This window comes from Amblyomma maculatum, chromosome 11 (assembly GCF_055883805.1).
Source record: "Amblyomma maculatum isolate TAMU_Amacu chromosome 11, ASM5588380v1, whole genome shotgun sequence".
NCBI lineage: Eukaryota > Metazoa > Arthropoda > Arachnida > Ixodida > Ixodidae > Amblyomma > Amblyomma maculatum.
Genome location: NC_139354.1, coordinates 6,966,889 through 6,984,384, shown reverse-complemented (window position 1 = coordinate 6,984,384; position 17,496 = coordinate 6,966,889). Strand labels below are relative to the sequence as shown.

At 44.3% G+C, this 17,496-nt stretch overlaps 1 protein-coding gene across 3 annotated transcripts in view; it reads left to right on the top strand.

Moving 5' to 3' along the window:
* Ehbp1 (Eps15 homology domain containing protein-binding protein 1) overlaps window positions 1–17,496 on the top strand; it is a 54,887-nt gene that overhangs the window by 24,321 nt on the left and 13,070 nt on the right. The window contains exons 9-15 of one of the 3 annotated variants that reach the window (XM_084583928.1): window positions 1,530–1,759; window positions 3,128–3,555; window positions 6,178–6,308; window positions 9,655–10,003; window positions 12,965–13,018; window positions 15,520–15,575; window positions 16,745–16,871. In XM_084583928.1, the coding sequence (XP_084440054.1) occupies window positions 1,530–1,759; window positions 3,128–3,555; window positions 6,178–6,308; window positions 9,655–10,003; window positions 12,965–13,018; window positions 15,520–15,575; window positions 16,745–16,871 (1,375 nt within the window). Of the gene's footprint in view, window positions 1–1,529; window positions 1,760–3,127; window positions 3,556–6,177; window positions 6,321–9,654; window positions 10,004–12,964; window positions 13,019–15,519; window positions 15,576–16,744; window positions 16,872–17,496 lie in introns of all 3 variants that reach the window. The other 2 variants (XM_084583927.1, XM_084583929.1) reach the window with 2 other exon arrangements.

Here is a 17,496-nt window from a genome sequence, read left to right as displayed (position 1 = left end):
ACGTACGCACAGTTTTTCGAGGCTTGTGTGAAAGGTCCATACATTTTGCTTCACGTACACCACGTACGTGAAACTAAAAGTAGTCCTGGCGAAATTCGCGCAGCGCACGTAGACTTCTCACGTTTGCGTACGTAACTCTGTACGCACGTGAAACTAAAACTGTCTATTGACTACGCCAAGGTCGACCCCTGGCTGTCCTCTAGTGGAAAACACGACTCCCTGCACTACTGGTGGCAAGTAATACTGCCCAAAAGACATTGTCACCCTGCAGGTAACAGTTGTGGCCTCAGAACAGTGATCTCTTCCGATCAGCGCACAGCAAACGCGGAACTTTTCGGGGGTGAAAGCGAAACTTATCGGGGCATAGCTGTCGACATTCCGGGTTGCATTGATGTAGTTTCGCTGTCAGTGCTAAAGTCTGAAGAGCTGAATTCTTCTTTCGAGTCATCACTGCTTGCTGTTCGCATCCAAAAACGAGCTCTCTGATGCGTCAACTTTTGCGGAACTGCGCTGTTTCCGTACAGCAGGAGCACAGCATAGGTGCCATGATGTAAACAAGGAGCGCCAATTCACCTGACTTTGGAGACCGCCTGGACGGGCGCAGCACGGCGGGAAAAATAAACCCAAAAGCAAACTTGAAAACAGGGTTCTTCTATTTCCCAAAGAAGTGGTTCAAAAGCGGGAAAATTCGAATCGTGAAACCATCGATGGAAATAGGTGCGGACAGGAAAGTGTTAAACAAGAAAAAGAATGTATGTTATTGTCCTTTTTTATTGTTATTTAACTGATCAGATGTTCACTATTTGATTCGATATTCGAAGACATTTTTTCCCACAACATTCGTATTCGATTCATATTCGAGAATTTCAATATTTGCACACACCTACCCAATATATTTTAAATCATTGTCTTGGAAGGGCTGCTTTATTGCCTCACAAGGCCTCATGTTTAATCTGCATGCAGAATTCAGGGTGTGGTAGTTTTAATTCCATAGATGTGGGCTAGCATTTTCATAGCAATCCTTTTTAGAATCTCAGCTAACCTACCAAATTTACTGGCGTTGCTCGCGTCCTGTGCGGACTTTTGTGCTTCCCCATGGCACTGGACGCACATCTTGATCACATTTTTGCAATCCTATTTCAGTTTGTAAGATTAAAGAAACTAAAAGTAAAACATTTCAGCAGTTTCATGACGAGTGCATCTAAAAGTAAAACATTTCAGCAGTTTCATGATGAAGGCATCTCTTACCATCCTAACTAGCCCTGGGAACAGTGGTTCACTTGTTCAACCTCATACAAGCAAGCTTTCAAAATGAGCTGCTACACTTTAAAAACGTTTTAGCTCTTAACGCGAAAACAGACATTTAGCCCAGCATTTTACGCCTAGTGGGCTTTAGTTCTCTGTTAGCCATAAAAACTCGCACTGCGTGAATACATCTTTTCAGCTGAGGGCATTCTGTGAAGTTCATTTCTCGAAGGTTATTCCTGCTCGGCGGGCAATCCTTTGAAAGGCATCTTTGGCTTCCGCAGGCGTTTGAAGTGGCAGCATCCCTCGGTGTGTCCCGCCTCATTGACCCAGCCGACATGGTGCTGTTAACTGTTCCTGACAAACTGGTGGTGGCCACATACCTGCACCAACTGCGGCACCAGCTGACAGCACCCCCTGAACTCCAGCAGCCGCTGCCTGAACTGATCCGGTCCATGTCCTCTGGCAAGAAGCAACAGGATGGTGCGAGTCCAGATGTTGTGGAGCAGTCCAGGTGTGCCCACGCTGGAGTGTGCATGTTTTTTTTATTTTTGCGTGTTTCTATGGTTTTTTTAGCACTAACCCTTTTTAATTCTTTAATCATCGTGGAGAAAAGGGAAAAATTTTTTCACCCAGGTATTCAAAAGTTTCTTTTTTATTGTAGCACATCGTAGCGTAATAAACTTTTTCTTTTTAATCATATAAATAATGAAACGGAATGTGTACTTTTGTTAGCAAAATTTAAGACACTCTCACATAAAAAATGTATAAAAATATTGGTCATATCCACTCAAGAAACTGAATTAAAAATGTACAATGTGCATTTTATGCAGAACTGTGCTTTGTTAGAAACAAGTATTCAAGATTCCAGAACTCTTCATGCTAAAGGCTCTGGTCAGGAAAAAAAGGTCAATTGTTCATCCATAGTGATTTGGACTACTCCACAGTGCAGTGCCAAAGGCAACGCTGATTTGTTTTGAAGAAAATTGTGTCCACTGCACCACTGGGGACAAGAATTGTCTGAAACATGCTCGGTTCCTCCAGAAAGAGCCGTAAAGCAGTGGATGTCCTCGGCAGCGGCAGTAATAAAAGTTACAGGCTGACACCTGTTGGTAGTCTTGGTGGAGTGGAGCATTCATCTCCTTCCAACCTAAGATAAGATGAATGGACATATTTTAGGTTGGAAGGAGATGAACGGCTTTCTGCAAAAAGGCAAAGATGAATGAACATTGCCTTTTTGCAGAAAGCCGTTGCTTGCACCCGCAAAGTCAAGTGTCAATGCTGCGAAATCGCGAGAACACCGTCATTGGTGAGCAGGGTTGGCGTGCTAGACAAGGACACCACCTTGGGTTCTATGCTTTTTACTGATTACTGCGTGTTGACAGATTTCGTAGGCAGTTTAAAAATACTTCCTCTTACAGCTGACAAAAAAAAAACAATTCTGAAGCTAACATAGTCTTACTTGTTTTGAAGTGGCCCAGATTGCTCAAAACTGGGAATTTTCACCATTGTTCAAAGTGAACATTTTGAGTAGGCGCGCTAAACAAATTGTTAAGTGTCGCATCAGGCAGAATCTCATTGTTTAAAGTAACACTTGTCAATGCCAGCATCAAATGCAGTTAGCAGTGTTATTTGAGCTGTTAAGTATAGGACTTACCTAGGGTACACATTCTTTCCTTCATCTGTGTGTTTTTCGCATAGTTGAAGCGAAGCGTCTCTCTTAATTGTGGGAGCTTCACTGTACATACAACAGATTGCATGCTAAACTTGTGAGCTCGTTACAGGTGCAAGAATAGCCAATCGTAATAGGGCTTGTAGTTGGTGTGGCCCCTCAGAAATAAATGCTGGTATTGACTGTCCCATCTGTTTGCTTCCTTTGCAGGCCTGTAAGTAATAACTCCGATAATGTGCCTTCCTCCCCCATCATAGAAGAATGCCCAGCGATGCCAAGCCTAAGAAAGCAAGGTTCGACGGAAAGGAGTCTAAGCAGACAAGGCTCAACGGAAAGTAATCTAAGTAAGCAAGGTTCGGTGGAAAGAAGCTTGAGCAAGCAAAGTTCACTGGAAAAGGGTCTCAGCAGACAAGCCTCGACAGAAATAAGCCCAGCAGAACAAACGCAGATGGAGAGGAGAGAATTGAGGAAGGGCCAGGCGGAAGGGAAACCGGCCGTCAAGGAGGAAACAGCGCAGGAAAGCAGTGCAAATGGCGACACAGTGCAGAGAGAAGTTGGACGGACTGACCAACCTCTCATGACACGGCAACAGTTGATGAACCCGTTTGACTCTGACGAGGAGGAGACCGAGAAACCAGGTAACAAGCCCAGACTGCTATTAGCCAGGACACAAGGAATGCAACAGATTAGTAACAAAGAAACCCACCAACGAATTAGCGGTGAGGGGAAGGGCAGAAGAGTTCAGGATCTCGCTACAGAATAGATATTCAGCTCTAACCTAGGAAGGTGGCATTACCCTAGAAGCAATGAACAATAATTTCAGAGATATCATTACTGAGTGCGCTGTAGAAGTAGGCGGTAGGATAGTTAGAGAGGATACCGGTAAGCTGTCTAAGGAGACTGAAGATTTGATTAAGAAACGCCAGAGTATGAAAGCTTTCAATCAAACAGACCAGATAGAATTGGCTGAGATATCAGAGCTAATCAATAAGCGCAAGGTGGCCGATATAAGGAAATATAACATGGAGAAAATTGAGCGTACTGTAAAGAACAGGGGAAGCCTTAAAGCGATAAAGAAGAAATTGGGCATAGGCAAAAACCAGATGTATGCGCAAAGGGACAAGGCGGGCAACGTCATCACGAATATGTACAAGATAGTAAAAGTAGCCGAGGAGTTTTATACAGATCTGTACAGTAGCCTAAGTAGTCAGGACCGTAATGAGATTGACGGTAGGGAAAAATATTCAGACGTTCCACTAGTGACAAAGCTCGAGGTCAAGAAAGCATTAGAAACTATGAAAAGGTGGAAATCAGCTGGAGAGGATCAGATAACTACAGATTTGTTGAAGGACGGGGGGAATATCGTGCTAGAAAAGCTGGCCACCCTGTATACGTAGTGCCTGGTGTTATCGACGGTACCAGAACCATGGAAGAATGCAAACATTATCCTCATTCATAAGAAAGGGGACGCTAAGGACCTTAAAAATTACAGACCAATCAGCTTACTGTCTGTTACGTATAAGGTATTTACTAAGGTAATCGCTAATAGAACCAGGACAACCTTAGACTGCAATCAAGCAAAGGATTAAGTAGGTTTTCGGAAATGGTACTCTACTATCAATCATATCTATACCATCAACCAGGTGATAGAAAAATGCTCGGAATATAACCAGCCCTTATACATAGCATTCATTGATTACGAAAAAGCATTTGACACTGTAGAAACTTCGGTGGTGATGCAGGCATTGTGAAATCGGGGGATAGACGAGCCGTACATGAAAGTGCTGGAAGATATATATAGTGGATGCACAGCAACCATAGTTATTCATAAAGAAAGTAACAAAATTGTCATAAAGAAAGGTGTTAAGCAACGAGACACGATCTCCCCAGTACTATACACAGCTTGCTTAGAGAAAGTATTCAGAGACTTGGAATGGGAGCAGTTAGGGATAAGGATAGATGGAGAATACCTCAGTAAACTGCGATTTGCTGATGACATTGCCTTGCTAAATAACTCAGGAGATAATTGCAAAGAATGATTGATGACCTAGACTGGAAAAGTAGAAAAGTAGGCTTGAAAATCAATATGCAGAAGACTAAGGTAATGTTCAACAGCCTCGGGAAGGAACAGCAGTTCACATTAGGTAGCGAACCCCTGGAAGTAGTAGGCGAATATGTCTACTTAAGACAGGTAGTAACCGCAAATCCGGACCATGAAAAGGAAATAACAAGAAGAATAAGATTGGGATGGAGCGCATTTGGCAAGCACTCGCAGATTATGACTAGCAGCTTACCGGTATCGCTCAAGAGGAAAGTATACAACAGTTGCATCTTACCTGTACTCACCTATGGGGCTGAAATGTAGAGGCTAACCAAGAGGGTTCTACTTAAGTTGAGGACAACACAGAGGGCTATGGAGCAAAAAATGGCAGGGTAACATTAAGAGATAAGAAGCGTACAGAGTGAGTCAGAGAAATAACTCAAGTTACTGACATTCTAGTGAAAATCAAGAAAAAGAAATGGGCATGGGCAGGACATGTAGTGCGAAGAGAGGGTAACCGATTGTCGTTTAGGGTAATAGACTGGATTCCAAGGGAAGGAAAGCGTAGCAGGGGGCGGCAGAAAGTTAGGTGGGCGTATGAGGTTAAGAAGTTCACAGGGGTCAAGTGGATGCAGCTAGCACAGAACCGGGTTGATTGAAAAAATATGGGAGAGGCCTTCGCCCTGCAGTGAGTATAGTCAGGTTGATGATGATGATGATGATTTTGATGTATCAAAATGCACCAGTATTTTGATGTATCAAAATACTGGTGCAGGGAAAAAGATTTTCCCATCAGACACAAATTATCAGTGGCCTTTTTGATTATTTTACACTTCTCATTGTTCATCTCAAAAGGTGAAATTCATGCACCTTGAAGCCTGCTCTGTAAAAGTTTGGAAAGGAGAACCATCAGAAAGGGGCCTGTCTGGCCAACAAACCACACTGCATAGCAGGGACTGAAGCAGTGTTAACGCGTCACAAATTTTGTGCTCCTTTCCTCCACACAATACTGCAGTGTAGTTCATGCAATGTGAAAACAGAGCCTGTTTTTCTGGCAATGGCAACAGAGAAGATGGGTGTTAACGGGTCATTTGGCTTGTCGATTCTAACTTAGCCTAACAGCTGATGCGGAACATCGTGTCACACTACATGAACTCCTGCACCAACTTATTTTCTTTCTTTCTTTTTGACACTGTGAATGGCGTGCTGCTCTATACAGGTGCTGACACGCAAACAAGCGCTCCTGAGAGACAGGAGGTGCGAGTGGCTTGCCGCGTGCTTGACCTGTCACCCACCAAGCAGCCTTCGCCACCCGAACCACTCGTGTCACCACTCATTGATCCAAAGAAGGCAGGTGTCACTGTGAGTCTTTCCAACCTTGGTAGGCACTCTCTGGCAATGCTTGGTTTTGGGTTTGAAGATTTATTTGACATGTTCAGTTGCTTCTCAGTGAAGTGTGTTAATTATTGCCAATTCACATGATAGAACGTTCACCCGTGCACCAGGCGTTACGTGACGTCTACCTTCTGCTCCGTAGTGTCCACAACTGGCACTATAAGGAGAAAAACCACGCCTGTCACTAATTCATTTATTGCCACTCCTCAAACCTTCACCTTTGCAAGTAATCGGATTAAGCATGTAAACTGTCTTTTGCCGTGCTATTAATGATACTCACTAGCAGTCATGGCCTAGGCGCGAACCTCGCGAAATGGAAGTGGGACGTCACATACAACGTTTGGTCCATGGTCATCTATGGTCCATTGTTCTGCTGCGGGAATTGGCCTTTACTAGGGACGCTATAGGTCAAAGCTAATGATTGCAGCAACTTTTTGAACTTTTTTTTCACTCGTCTTTCTACAGCACAGGGGTTTTACCAGCAGAAATAACCGAACAGATATTACAGCTGGCAAGTATCACCATCAGATAGGTTATTAGTACTCATAGATGAAAAAGCAGAAATCACCTTTAGGTAGGCATTGTGAGAGACTGTTGCACAGTCTTTGTCCCATGTCTTAAGCTGTTCAGCAATAATGCTTGATTGATGTGTCCTTACTAATGGTGTCTTTGGCTGACGGCACCTCATGGAGTTTCCTGCACGTTTGTGCACTGCCGCATGCCCCACTGCAGGAGCACATCGCGAGTGCACGACATTGGCCCTATGTGGAGACATGATGAACCACGATGCAGCCCCATCATACAGCCTACATTAGCAGATGGCATGAGCAGATGACAGTCGCTGTACATCTTTATTTCGCTCGGTGATGGCCAGAAGTAAGTTTCGGCAAAAAGAGAAAGGAGGCAAAGCCTCTCGAGAGGACGCATTTTTAAGGCATATTGAATCGATAGTCACTACCATGGGTTTATCTGTGCCTCGCTGACCAGTGACCCACGTGTATGTTGTGCCTCCAGGGTTCGAGTTAAAATTTTTTGATCCACCTTAGCTAATATAGAAGATGGCTGATAAAAGCCATACTTTCTGGCAATATTTATGTACGTGGAAGGATATCACTAAAGCAATGCTGTGAGGAGCTGAGCTGGTATTGAAATTCTTGGGAAAATGATTTCGGCAGAGTAGCTGAGTTTCTGCGATGCATTGAAACCATTAAGCATAAACCTGCACCTCCATAGTCGTAGCATTTTGCAAGGGTGCGTCACGTTTCACTGTGCCTGGTACCCTTGCCATATGCCCAATTTAAACATGTGCTATGCATTGCTTGCCCATAATGAAATATGCAGCTTGATAGGAGTGCTTGTTATTAATTGAAGAAATTTGTAACTGCTGTCACTAGCATTATTGAGGCTGCGTTTCAAGAATATTACAAATCTGGGAAGCCACTGTGAACAGAGCTCACAGAGATGACAGCAGTTTGCGAGTGTTTCGCACAGTTTTGCTGAGGCAAACAGAGACATCCTACTTGTGCCATGTCTGACGTCACTCCCTGCACATTGGCACGGAGGCAATGCATTTCAGCCAAATACACCCATAAAATTACCTGGTCTTCTAAAGTCATTGCTATAGTCAACCGAAGCAGGCATCAGTTTACTCAGATTTGCTTACAGATGCCGTAATTGCTTGCGTATAACACACATCAAAATTAGAAAAATGGTTTTATAGGTGGGGTTGCCGGTTATCTACAATAGAAAGGGGGGGGGCTTTATGGCAATGCTCGGGCTCCCCGTGTAGTCTGCCATCCCCATTGACATCGACAGCCAATAAGGAGCCAACAAAAGCATGGCCAAATCCACACCCATAGCATAGTCTGTTTATTCTCCATGCCATTGGTCACGCTGCTTCATTCAGCTAGCGGTTGTTGGGCTTTTTGGCAAGTGCTGTTCCGACACCCAGTCAACTCAGTTTGCTCTGTTGACCTGCTTTATTTTGGTGCCATGAGTGCGACTCGGCAGCAGTCCTTTACAGTGAAAGAGAAGCTAAAGATTAGAGCCACTGCCATAGAAATCTGCAACAGAGCTGCAGCAAAACAACATGACGTCGATGAGTCGTGCATTCGCGACTGGAGAAAGACAAAAGAGTCATGAAACAGTGAACTAGGACAGGTGAGTATTTCGTGGTCTGAAGACTGGTTTGTACCCCTGCCTTGAGACGCAGCTTTCCAAGTTCATTGAGGAGCAGAGGAATCATGGCTACGCTGTTTCAACAAAGTTTCGCGCGAGTTTCGTGCAAGCCGTAGATGGCTTCAGTGCTTTATAACACGACCTGGATTTTCAATGCGACGGCAAACAACAATACATCGGCAGCTTTCTGATGCTTACGAGGAAAAATTGTTGAGCTTTCAACGATATGTCATTGGACTTCGGAAGGAGCAAAGCTATTTGCTGTCTCAGGTAGGAAATGCTCACCAGATCCCAGTATACTTTGAGATGCTGATGGACATGACTATGGAAAAAAAGGGTACCAAATCAGTCAGCCACTTGATGTGTGCCTGAACAAGCCATTCAAGACACACGTGAAGTGGCTATATGCCCAGTGGATGGCTGACGGCTTTTACGCCCTCACACCAACGGGACGCATGCGAAGGCTCAATATTTCGCTGCTCTTCCAGTGGATCGGGGACGTGTAGAAAGAGATACCAGCCGACTTGGTGTGTAAGAGCTTCAAACAAATGTGCCATCAGTAACAGCTTGAATGTTTCCAAGGACGACTACGTCTTTGAGAGTGGCGATGAAGCCTCGGATGGTAGCAGTGAGAGCTGCGACGACTGAGAATCTCTCTCTCAGCTTCTCTCTCTCTCTCACCAGTGATGTTGTGGCGGTCGTTTGAATAAATGTTCTGAAATCGAAATGATGACCGGTTGTGCAGTTGTATCTTCCCAGTTATTTTATATTTTATTTTTATTTTATTTTTTCAAATAAGCATGCGGGTTATACGCGAGGATTTTTTTTTTTGGGGGGGGGGGGGGAATTCAAAGTTAGAGGTGTGCATTATATGCAGGGGCGGGTTATGTGTGAGTAAATACAGTATATGTCATTCACAAGGAACAGGTAAAACATGGAAAAAGAGATGCTTATTTTCAACAAGCATGTCAGTATTCGTGACTCACCATTACTGGTGATTAAAGCCATATTTAAAGCACCAAATAAAAAACCCTTATATTTTTGGCATGAGAACTTGTTTAACTGCCTTCTTTATCAGGCCAGCAGACATTCGCATGACTGGCATGTACACAACCACACACAGAGACCGTCCACTCGGCTGGCCGAGCTGCAGGAGCGGGCACGAAAGCTCCTGGAAGAGGCTCGGCAGCCAGCTGCAACCCGCGAGCTCAGCCCGGGCTCCACGGAGGAACGGCAACACCAGGAGGAGCTGCGTGAGCGGGCACGGCGCATCATTGCCCAGGCTCGACAGGGCCACCACAACAATAACAACAACAGCATCAACAGCATCAGTGAGCCCAGCAGCCCTGACACCGTGGTTCCCAGCAATGGCCAGCCGGCTAACGGTCTCAAGGAGCCATCTGAGGATGCGGCTAGTCAAGAAGAGCCCAAGGTGCGGCAGCCCGCTTCGTGGAGTGTGAGACTCTCCGAGGGTGAGCATAGTTCATCATATTTCTCGCTCGCTTGTAATCAAGTCAATTTTGGGTTGCCGAAATGATTTTCAGGCATGCATCGTCAAATTTGTACTGGGGGGCAGCATTTCGAGGCGACAGCATAGAAGCCACTAGGACCAAGCTGTGGTGCATAGATTTTTGTTTGAGCACAGTGCACTTGTGGGAGCTTACACTTTAGTAACTACATGAATAAGACAGCACATATACACTGCCCAGGTTGCACGCATTCAAAAGCTGCCATTTTTTATGGAATGGGCCTGTTCAGAGCAATTGTAACTTTTTGCAGAAAAATAAGACTCATATCGGTGCCCAGTCCCAAAGCCTCACCACAGTTAAGCATTTCTGAACAGGCTCTCAAAGCATTCTACCGAACGACAGGTGCTCTGACCTGCAGGAGGCAGGGGTTTGAGGGCGAGCGATCTCCATGTGAAGCTAGCAGTCCCCCCTGCTAAGTGTTCCTTGACTGGTAAGGTGAACAAATCACTTTCACAGCCCATACAAACAGAAAAGTCTTCTGTTTGTATCGGTTATTTTGGACGCCTGAATATGCTGAACAAACAAATTTACAGTGAAACCTCGAGGCGTTGGAGCATGCATGTTGGTTCTGCCTAAGGTACGTACGGAGTAGACTGTGAGAGCATAACAAAACTGCACCCTCCTAGAATGTCCAACATGCACTACTGTAGCATTGTGAGGATTTGTGTTCTCCTTTGATTTGCATACAGTGCGTGCTTGCTGGCACAGTCATTGAAAGGTGTTAGTTACACCCACGTGGTCAGAACGTAGGGTCTCGGCATGCTCATAAGCATGAGCCTTCATAGTTTTGTTTGTTCTTTTTTTATTTGAGAATTTTGCCATCAGGCATAGTTAAAAGGAGCGGGGAGTAGGAGGAAGCTAGAAGAAGGAGTGTAAAAGGTCTCCCTTAAATAATTGCATAGGTTGCCGATTAGCTGATTGTTTAGCGTCCACTTCCTGTAGTAACAGTAGGCCTGCAGTGGGAGCCTTCATTGTCACTGTGATGACTGCCACTTGAGGCGTATAGGCGCACTTGACAGAGTGAGTCACATCGCTCGTGTGACTGCTGTTTTTGAGGAGTGACTTCACGAGGTTTAGTGCTGTATTTACATCTTGCGAGGAATGTTATTCGTTTCTTTTTTCTCAAGCAGCGTGTGCATGCATACCTGTGAAAATCGCAAATATTGCAGCCACATTTGGCTGGGCCTATATCGCCTTTCAGTGTAATCTCCATCAACTTGCATGGTTTTATGCCACCGGTGAACATCTTTCTGGTGATCCGTCTTTACACTGCCTTTTTACTTTCCGGGGCAGCCATGTCGTCATGGGGCGGATGATATTCTGATGATTCTCAAGCAGTGCGAAAAGAAGAATGAGAATGCTAAGCCAGAACTCTAAGGAGGATGGGTCTGTAGATCCAAGATGAACTTGTAGTTGCTCCGTTTGTTTTCAGGACACTGTGAGGGTGCCTTTGCACCTGCCCTTGGTGACTGGGAGTGCAATGCCATACAAGTTGATAGAGGCTACTATGAAAAATAATTTTAGTCAAACAGACAGGTGGTTTTATTTTTGTCAGTTTCATAAATTTTAAACAGATGGCCTTTGAGAAAGAAATTTAGGGGTATTACTTTTTTTGTTTTTTGCATTCATCATAGTGTATGGGTTTCCAGATCTCTTGTTTGAGAACACAGAGCATGAGCTTTTGCTAATAACGCAGTCATTACATTAGCACAGACTTGTGCATTAATTGAACTCACACGTGAGCTGCAATCAGTCATACTTCAGTTTCTCGCCCATTCTCATCAATTTCACCCTGTGCTCTAGGAGCTATTGTATAATTTGTCTACATGTATTTGCCAGAGTTAGACCTTTGAGCTGTTGCTTGCTGGGCTGATTAGCTTTTGAGCAGCCTCAATTGAGACATTAACCTCTCTACAAGAGGACTAATAATTCCTCAGCAGCATGGCAATGAATCATAAAGCTGGCCTAATTTGAATTCTTAATGCCCATTGTTGTCAGGTTATCTATATCAACTACCCATCTTGCGGCACACAGGTATAGACACATACTAGTTCACAGTCATGTTTTCTATCACAGTGTGAAGTTAGTAAAAGAGTTTATTCTTTAACCATTTTGTTACCTTACTGCTGTGTTTTAGTGCATGCAGTTTGGAAGCTTTACCATGAATTGAGCATGCCATATGGCAGCCATGAAAGCTAGCTAATCTACACTCAGGTCTTGGTAAAGGGGACACATGTATGTTGATCTGAGCAGGATTTGCCTGCCTGCACTGGTAGTGACATGTGGAAAATTTTGGCTCAAGCCTGCTCTGAAGCAGCCTTAGTTCTTATTACTATTGCCTGCAGTGGTCACACTTTGTGGTGTGGCTGGTTTAGAACTGGAACTAGACCTGTTTTTGTTTTTTTATTATTGGTAATAATAACAGGCATAAATGCCTCTCCATCCTAGATTGTTTGCTCAACTGTGTCTGGTTGTGCGCCATGTTAAAAAAAAAAAGAAACGAGCGATTCGTTATTACCGGGGCAGAATGTCAAAGCCCAACAAGTGAGGCAGCATCACTTTCTGGAAGAATTTAGTTCACACTGCCTTGTATACTTCTGGTTAAGTTTACATACCGCATCAGCATATTTCAACGTTTTGGGCTAACCGACCATGCATGCCACGGTGCTTGGTGCTGGTGAAAGGCGCCACCAAGCAGTGCATCTTTGTAAAGTTTGAATATATATTGGGTGACAGTCTGGGCAGGAGAGATGTTTATACCTAGTAACGTTCTCACCCCGTATAGCAACCCTGCATGACGCACATTGCATGTTCATTTCGTGCACGGGACTGTGAGTCGGGGGATGGGTTGGTGGTGGCTGGTCAATGCATGCTCCCTCAAGACTGGTGGTCTGGGTTCTCCAGGAAGCAGCTTTCGGCCCACCAGGTTTTACCAGTTCCAGAAGCGCCATCTGGGGGGTGAGTCAACATTCATGCTTGCCATAAGCATACTAGTGCCACTTCTGCATGCTTTCGAGGCCTCGCTTCTTTTACACAGCTGCATGGTGACAGTGTTTCTGAAAAACAAATGCTGACAACAACTTGTGCAACTTCGCAACTTGCTGTGAGAGTTTTTTGACTGTTTCCCCTGGTGCTTTCACACAAACAGGACACGACTGAATTTGCCATTCTTTGCTTGCATCAGGTTTCATGAGGAAAAGTAAGCTGCTCATATGATAGGGTTTATTAATCTAGGCCATAGAAAGTGGGGACGGAGAGGCATGAAAAAGCAGAAATTAAAAATACAGAATTCGGGAAGAAGAGATGCCGTGCTATGATGTTGTGTTACTTTTCACTTTGACGTTGCTTTTCTTGCCCTTTGTACCACTTTCTGCCAACGTTAGTTGCTCGAAATTTTGCATAGAAAATGCAATAATGCAATAATGCTGCCTGTATTCACTGGTTCATCTCTTTTTCAGCAGGCCCAAACAGCTCTATTTTCTTGATTTTGTACTCTCATTCCCAAGGAGCTTGTTTTTAATTTTTCGGCTTACTATTATTATTATTTTAATTTTTTGCAAAAAGGTGACAGATGCAATGTGACCAAGGTGCTTTCGTGGGGAAAATAAACATTGGTCACTGAATTTTTGCTGTTCGGGAGAACACAACCTTACCCTTGTTACAGACAGTCAAATTCCATTATAATGAAGTGCTCAAAAATCTAATTTTCTTCTCGACAGTTCATCAAACAAATTGTGAAACTGCAGCTGATCTTTATATCAAAGTTCACGCCTTGCTCTGCAGCGAAATCTGGGGTGCCGCAAAGTACAGGTGCAGAGCGTCCAGCGCTGATATTGCCTGTCTTGTTGTCGTAGTACTTGTTTTGCAGAGCGCATAGCCCTACTTAAAGAGATCGTGAAATGCCTAAAATAAGGTTAAGCAAAGTGGACAAGAGATGGGTATTCCCTCACTAGTCACTCCATCGCAGAAATTTTCAGCCGGCTTCATTAACACTGTAGATATTGGCAGTTGAAAATGGTGCTCCTCCTCTCCTCAACACTCTGAGACACACACGAAAAAAAAAAATTGCTGTGGTTTAGCTTGTGGTTAAATCTGGAGTTACGAGAGAACTATCTTCATAGCTACGCTTAGGTTCGGCTTGAAAGTAAAGACATGGCTTTTGCACAAAGAAGTTTGGTTTCAGCTTTATTTATGCCATAGGGTGCACTTTTGACCATTAAAGTGCAATGAGGTGAAAGCCTCTATCGCGCGGTGGTCTGAGGCCCGCCACTACGGCACCTCGTTCTCTCTGTTTTCACTCCCACCTTCACGATGACGCAGTAGCGTAAGCTACCAGCCAACATATAAAGCTCCGCTTTAACCGAGCCGTATGAACGGGCCTGCGTGACCTAGGGATAACGTGAATGCAAGAGTTTTGGCAAGCTGATTGCGATATCACCCTCCCATATAAAAGAAGAGGCCTGAGTTGGCAGCGCCTCAGGAAGCACTACGTCCAGTCAGTGCTCGCCCATGTCAGCTGCCGGCTACGGCCTCCCATGGCTTCTTCTTATTTCTTCACTCTTCGTACAGGCATGAACAGGCACGGACAGGCACGGCGAAATGGCAAGACTGGCCAGTGTAGCTCTTACTACTGTACCTCGCCCATGAATATGTCATATGCTGACGTTCAGTTTGCAGACCTCTGGTCCTTGTGCCCATTTTTCCGACCGTAGATTTTCTTCCTCCCCCATATTCTTCAATCATTGCCTTTTTCTACTTTCTTGTCTGCATTGTGTGCTATTTTTTCTCTCCATTGGCATGGCTGCTTACCACGGCTACTGCAGTGTTTGTATTGTCCTACGCGGTTTTTGCTGTGGTGTCGACTGCTTCTGCCCCCGCCCACTGCAGCTCAGGGCCTGCTACAAAAGCCAGCTGCAGTTCCACCACATGCGTTCATGTAAAGCAGCAAATTGACCATTGGGGTTTCCACATTTAGTTTATTGTACAAGCAAATTTGTTGTATTCGTCTTAGCAGTGTAGGCATTCCCAGCACTTACGAAAGATAAGAATTTGGCCAGGAGGTTCTTTGTTATACAGGTCTTCTCATTGTAGAGGCGTTTGGCTGTATAAGCACATAACTCCCATCATGCATCAAGAAAGGTAAAATTAAAGTTGCTCTAACTGTTGCTTTGATAGCTTCCTAAAGTCTGGCTTTCTGTCACTAGTCTTTCAAAGAAAACATTTTGGGCAGACTTCTACACTGTTTCAGAAGCCATTTAATTTTTGTTGACATATTCCCTGACATTGCTCAGATAAAGGACTCAATGTAAGCAGAGTTGTGTGGCAAGGTATATGCTGTATATACTGTAATTCTGTAGATGTTTACAAGGACACTATCAACAAACTCATTGTATTGTTGATGGGACCTGTTTCACTCCTATCATGACACCCTAAAGCGAGCGACTGCTGTGTTTATGCAGGCTCTGAGGACTCTGAATGGTCTGAGGAGCTGAGCCAAGGAAGCGAATTGACTCACGTGAGTGGTGCTTTTTTTACAGGGACTCCTCTAGCTAAAGTTTTTAGCTTAAACAGTAACGGAAAATGCATGGGGTAGAGGCACTATAGCACTGCAGTTGATTGATGCAGTGTACTAACTCTGCTGTCAAAGCAAGCGCCAATATATACATAGTGAACTGTAGCCTCGGCCACTAAAAGTAACCAGAGCCATTCCAGTAGTTTTTCGCTCGCAGCACCAACATAAACACCAGATTTTCTAGAGGATGGAGCATTTAACGCTATCATGTTAACAATGCTCCATTCCTAAAACTAGCTTATGCAGCAGTAGATATTTCTCACGGGACCAAACACACATCACCATGGTCGGACAGAATTGTTATTTTTTTACTACAAGGAAACTTTGCATGCAATTTTTTTTCCAGTATTTCGCACAATGTTACGTTATACATGTTTGTGCAGACAACTATGGGTTCTTGCATGACCCTGTTTCATGACATGGCAAGTCCACCTGACCTTACAAATTCACTCTGTGCGTCACGCATCATTTGAATCTCTCACATTTGACCTTAAGAGTGACCGATAGATGCCTTATATATGTGAAAGGGCTTCTCTTGCACAGCATGATAGCGTGATCACATTACGAACTGGCGCTGAAAATTGCGTGGCATTTCTAGGCCTACGTGAATGTTCAACAGTTTTGAATATTCAGTCTAATCTGAAATTACTTTACATTTGATTTTATACGAAAGTTTTCTGAAATTTTGCAATTGTTCATCTCAAACAAACACGTAGAACTCTTGCTCAGCGTGGTTTCGGTCAAACAAACCTCGGTTGGATGTCTCACAGCAAACCAGGTGTTGAAAGTGTCACATGTAGGTCCCACACCCCACAAATATGTTGGCTCCTCGCGTAAGTCGTCTCTCTCTATTTCCATTGACGTTTTGGCAAAAGATTGGCACAACTTCAAAAAGTGTGACGGAGGTTCAATATGCTTTTCCTTTTTTTTACATTGTGGCCTTGTGCATTAGGAAACTATATAATTTTGAAAAGTCATACTGTGCCAATCAATCTTTTGGGCACGAGAAGTACTCAGAATTATTCGAAGAGAAATTATTATTTGGTGCGAACTCGTTTCGAACAAGAAAACTTTTTTCGGGTTGACCTGCACATTATGTAAATACCGTGCAGCTTTCCAGCACGCAGCGGAAGCAAACCTATGTTGAGCTGGAGCTGGAGGCCTTGGAGCGTGAGCGGCAGCGAGTGGACAGCCTGGCCGAACGCTTTGAGCCGTACCTGCGGCAAGTCATGAAGAGCGGTTAGTGTGGTCTCTCTGCGCCCTTTGCCTTAATTGAAAGACTGCCCTGCATTGTTAGTCAAATCTCGATCTAACGAATCACATGGGACCATCAAAAATAATTCATTATTTTCAATAATCATTGTAATGAAAAACTTGCGGTTATAAGCCAGAGGTAAATCCTGGGTGTGAAAATGACGTGCATTGGCAGCAGACACGTATGCAGACGAGCAAAATGTCAAATGAAAGTGTTGCACTCACTTTGAAGCTGCTTTAGTTGAAGAAAATTGTTCTTCTGGCACATGCAGCACGCATGATCAATTAAGAATGCTTCCACACTTCCACTTTGTGTAACACTTCACCGGGCACGTCACTGCGCCGAGGTATGAAAGTGCAGCATAAAAAATTATGGGGGACACTTAAGCTTTGCCTCTAAAGGTGCGAAACAGTAGCATAAGGCTACCAGCCCACATATAAAGCTCTTCTTTAACCAAGCCTTATGAACGTGCCTGCATGGCCTAGGGATAATGTGAATGCAAGGGTCCTGCATGGCAGGTTGATTCTGATATGAAAGGAGAGGCCTGAGTTGGCACCTCTTGCCAAACATAATGTCAGGCAACCCTACGTCCGGTCAGTACTTAGCCAT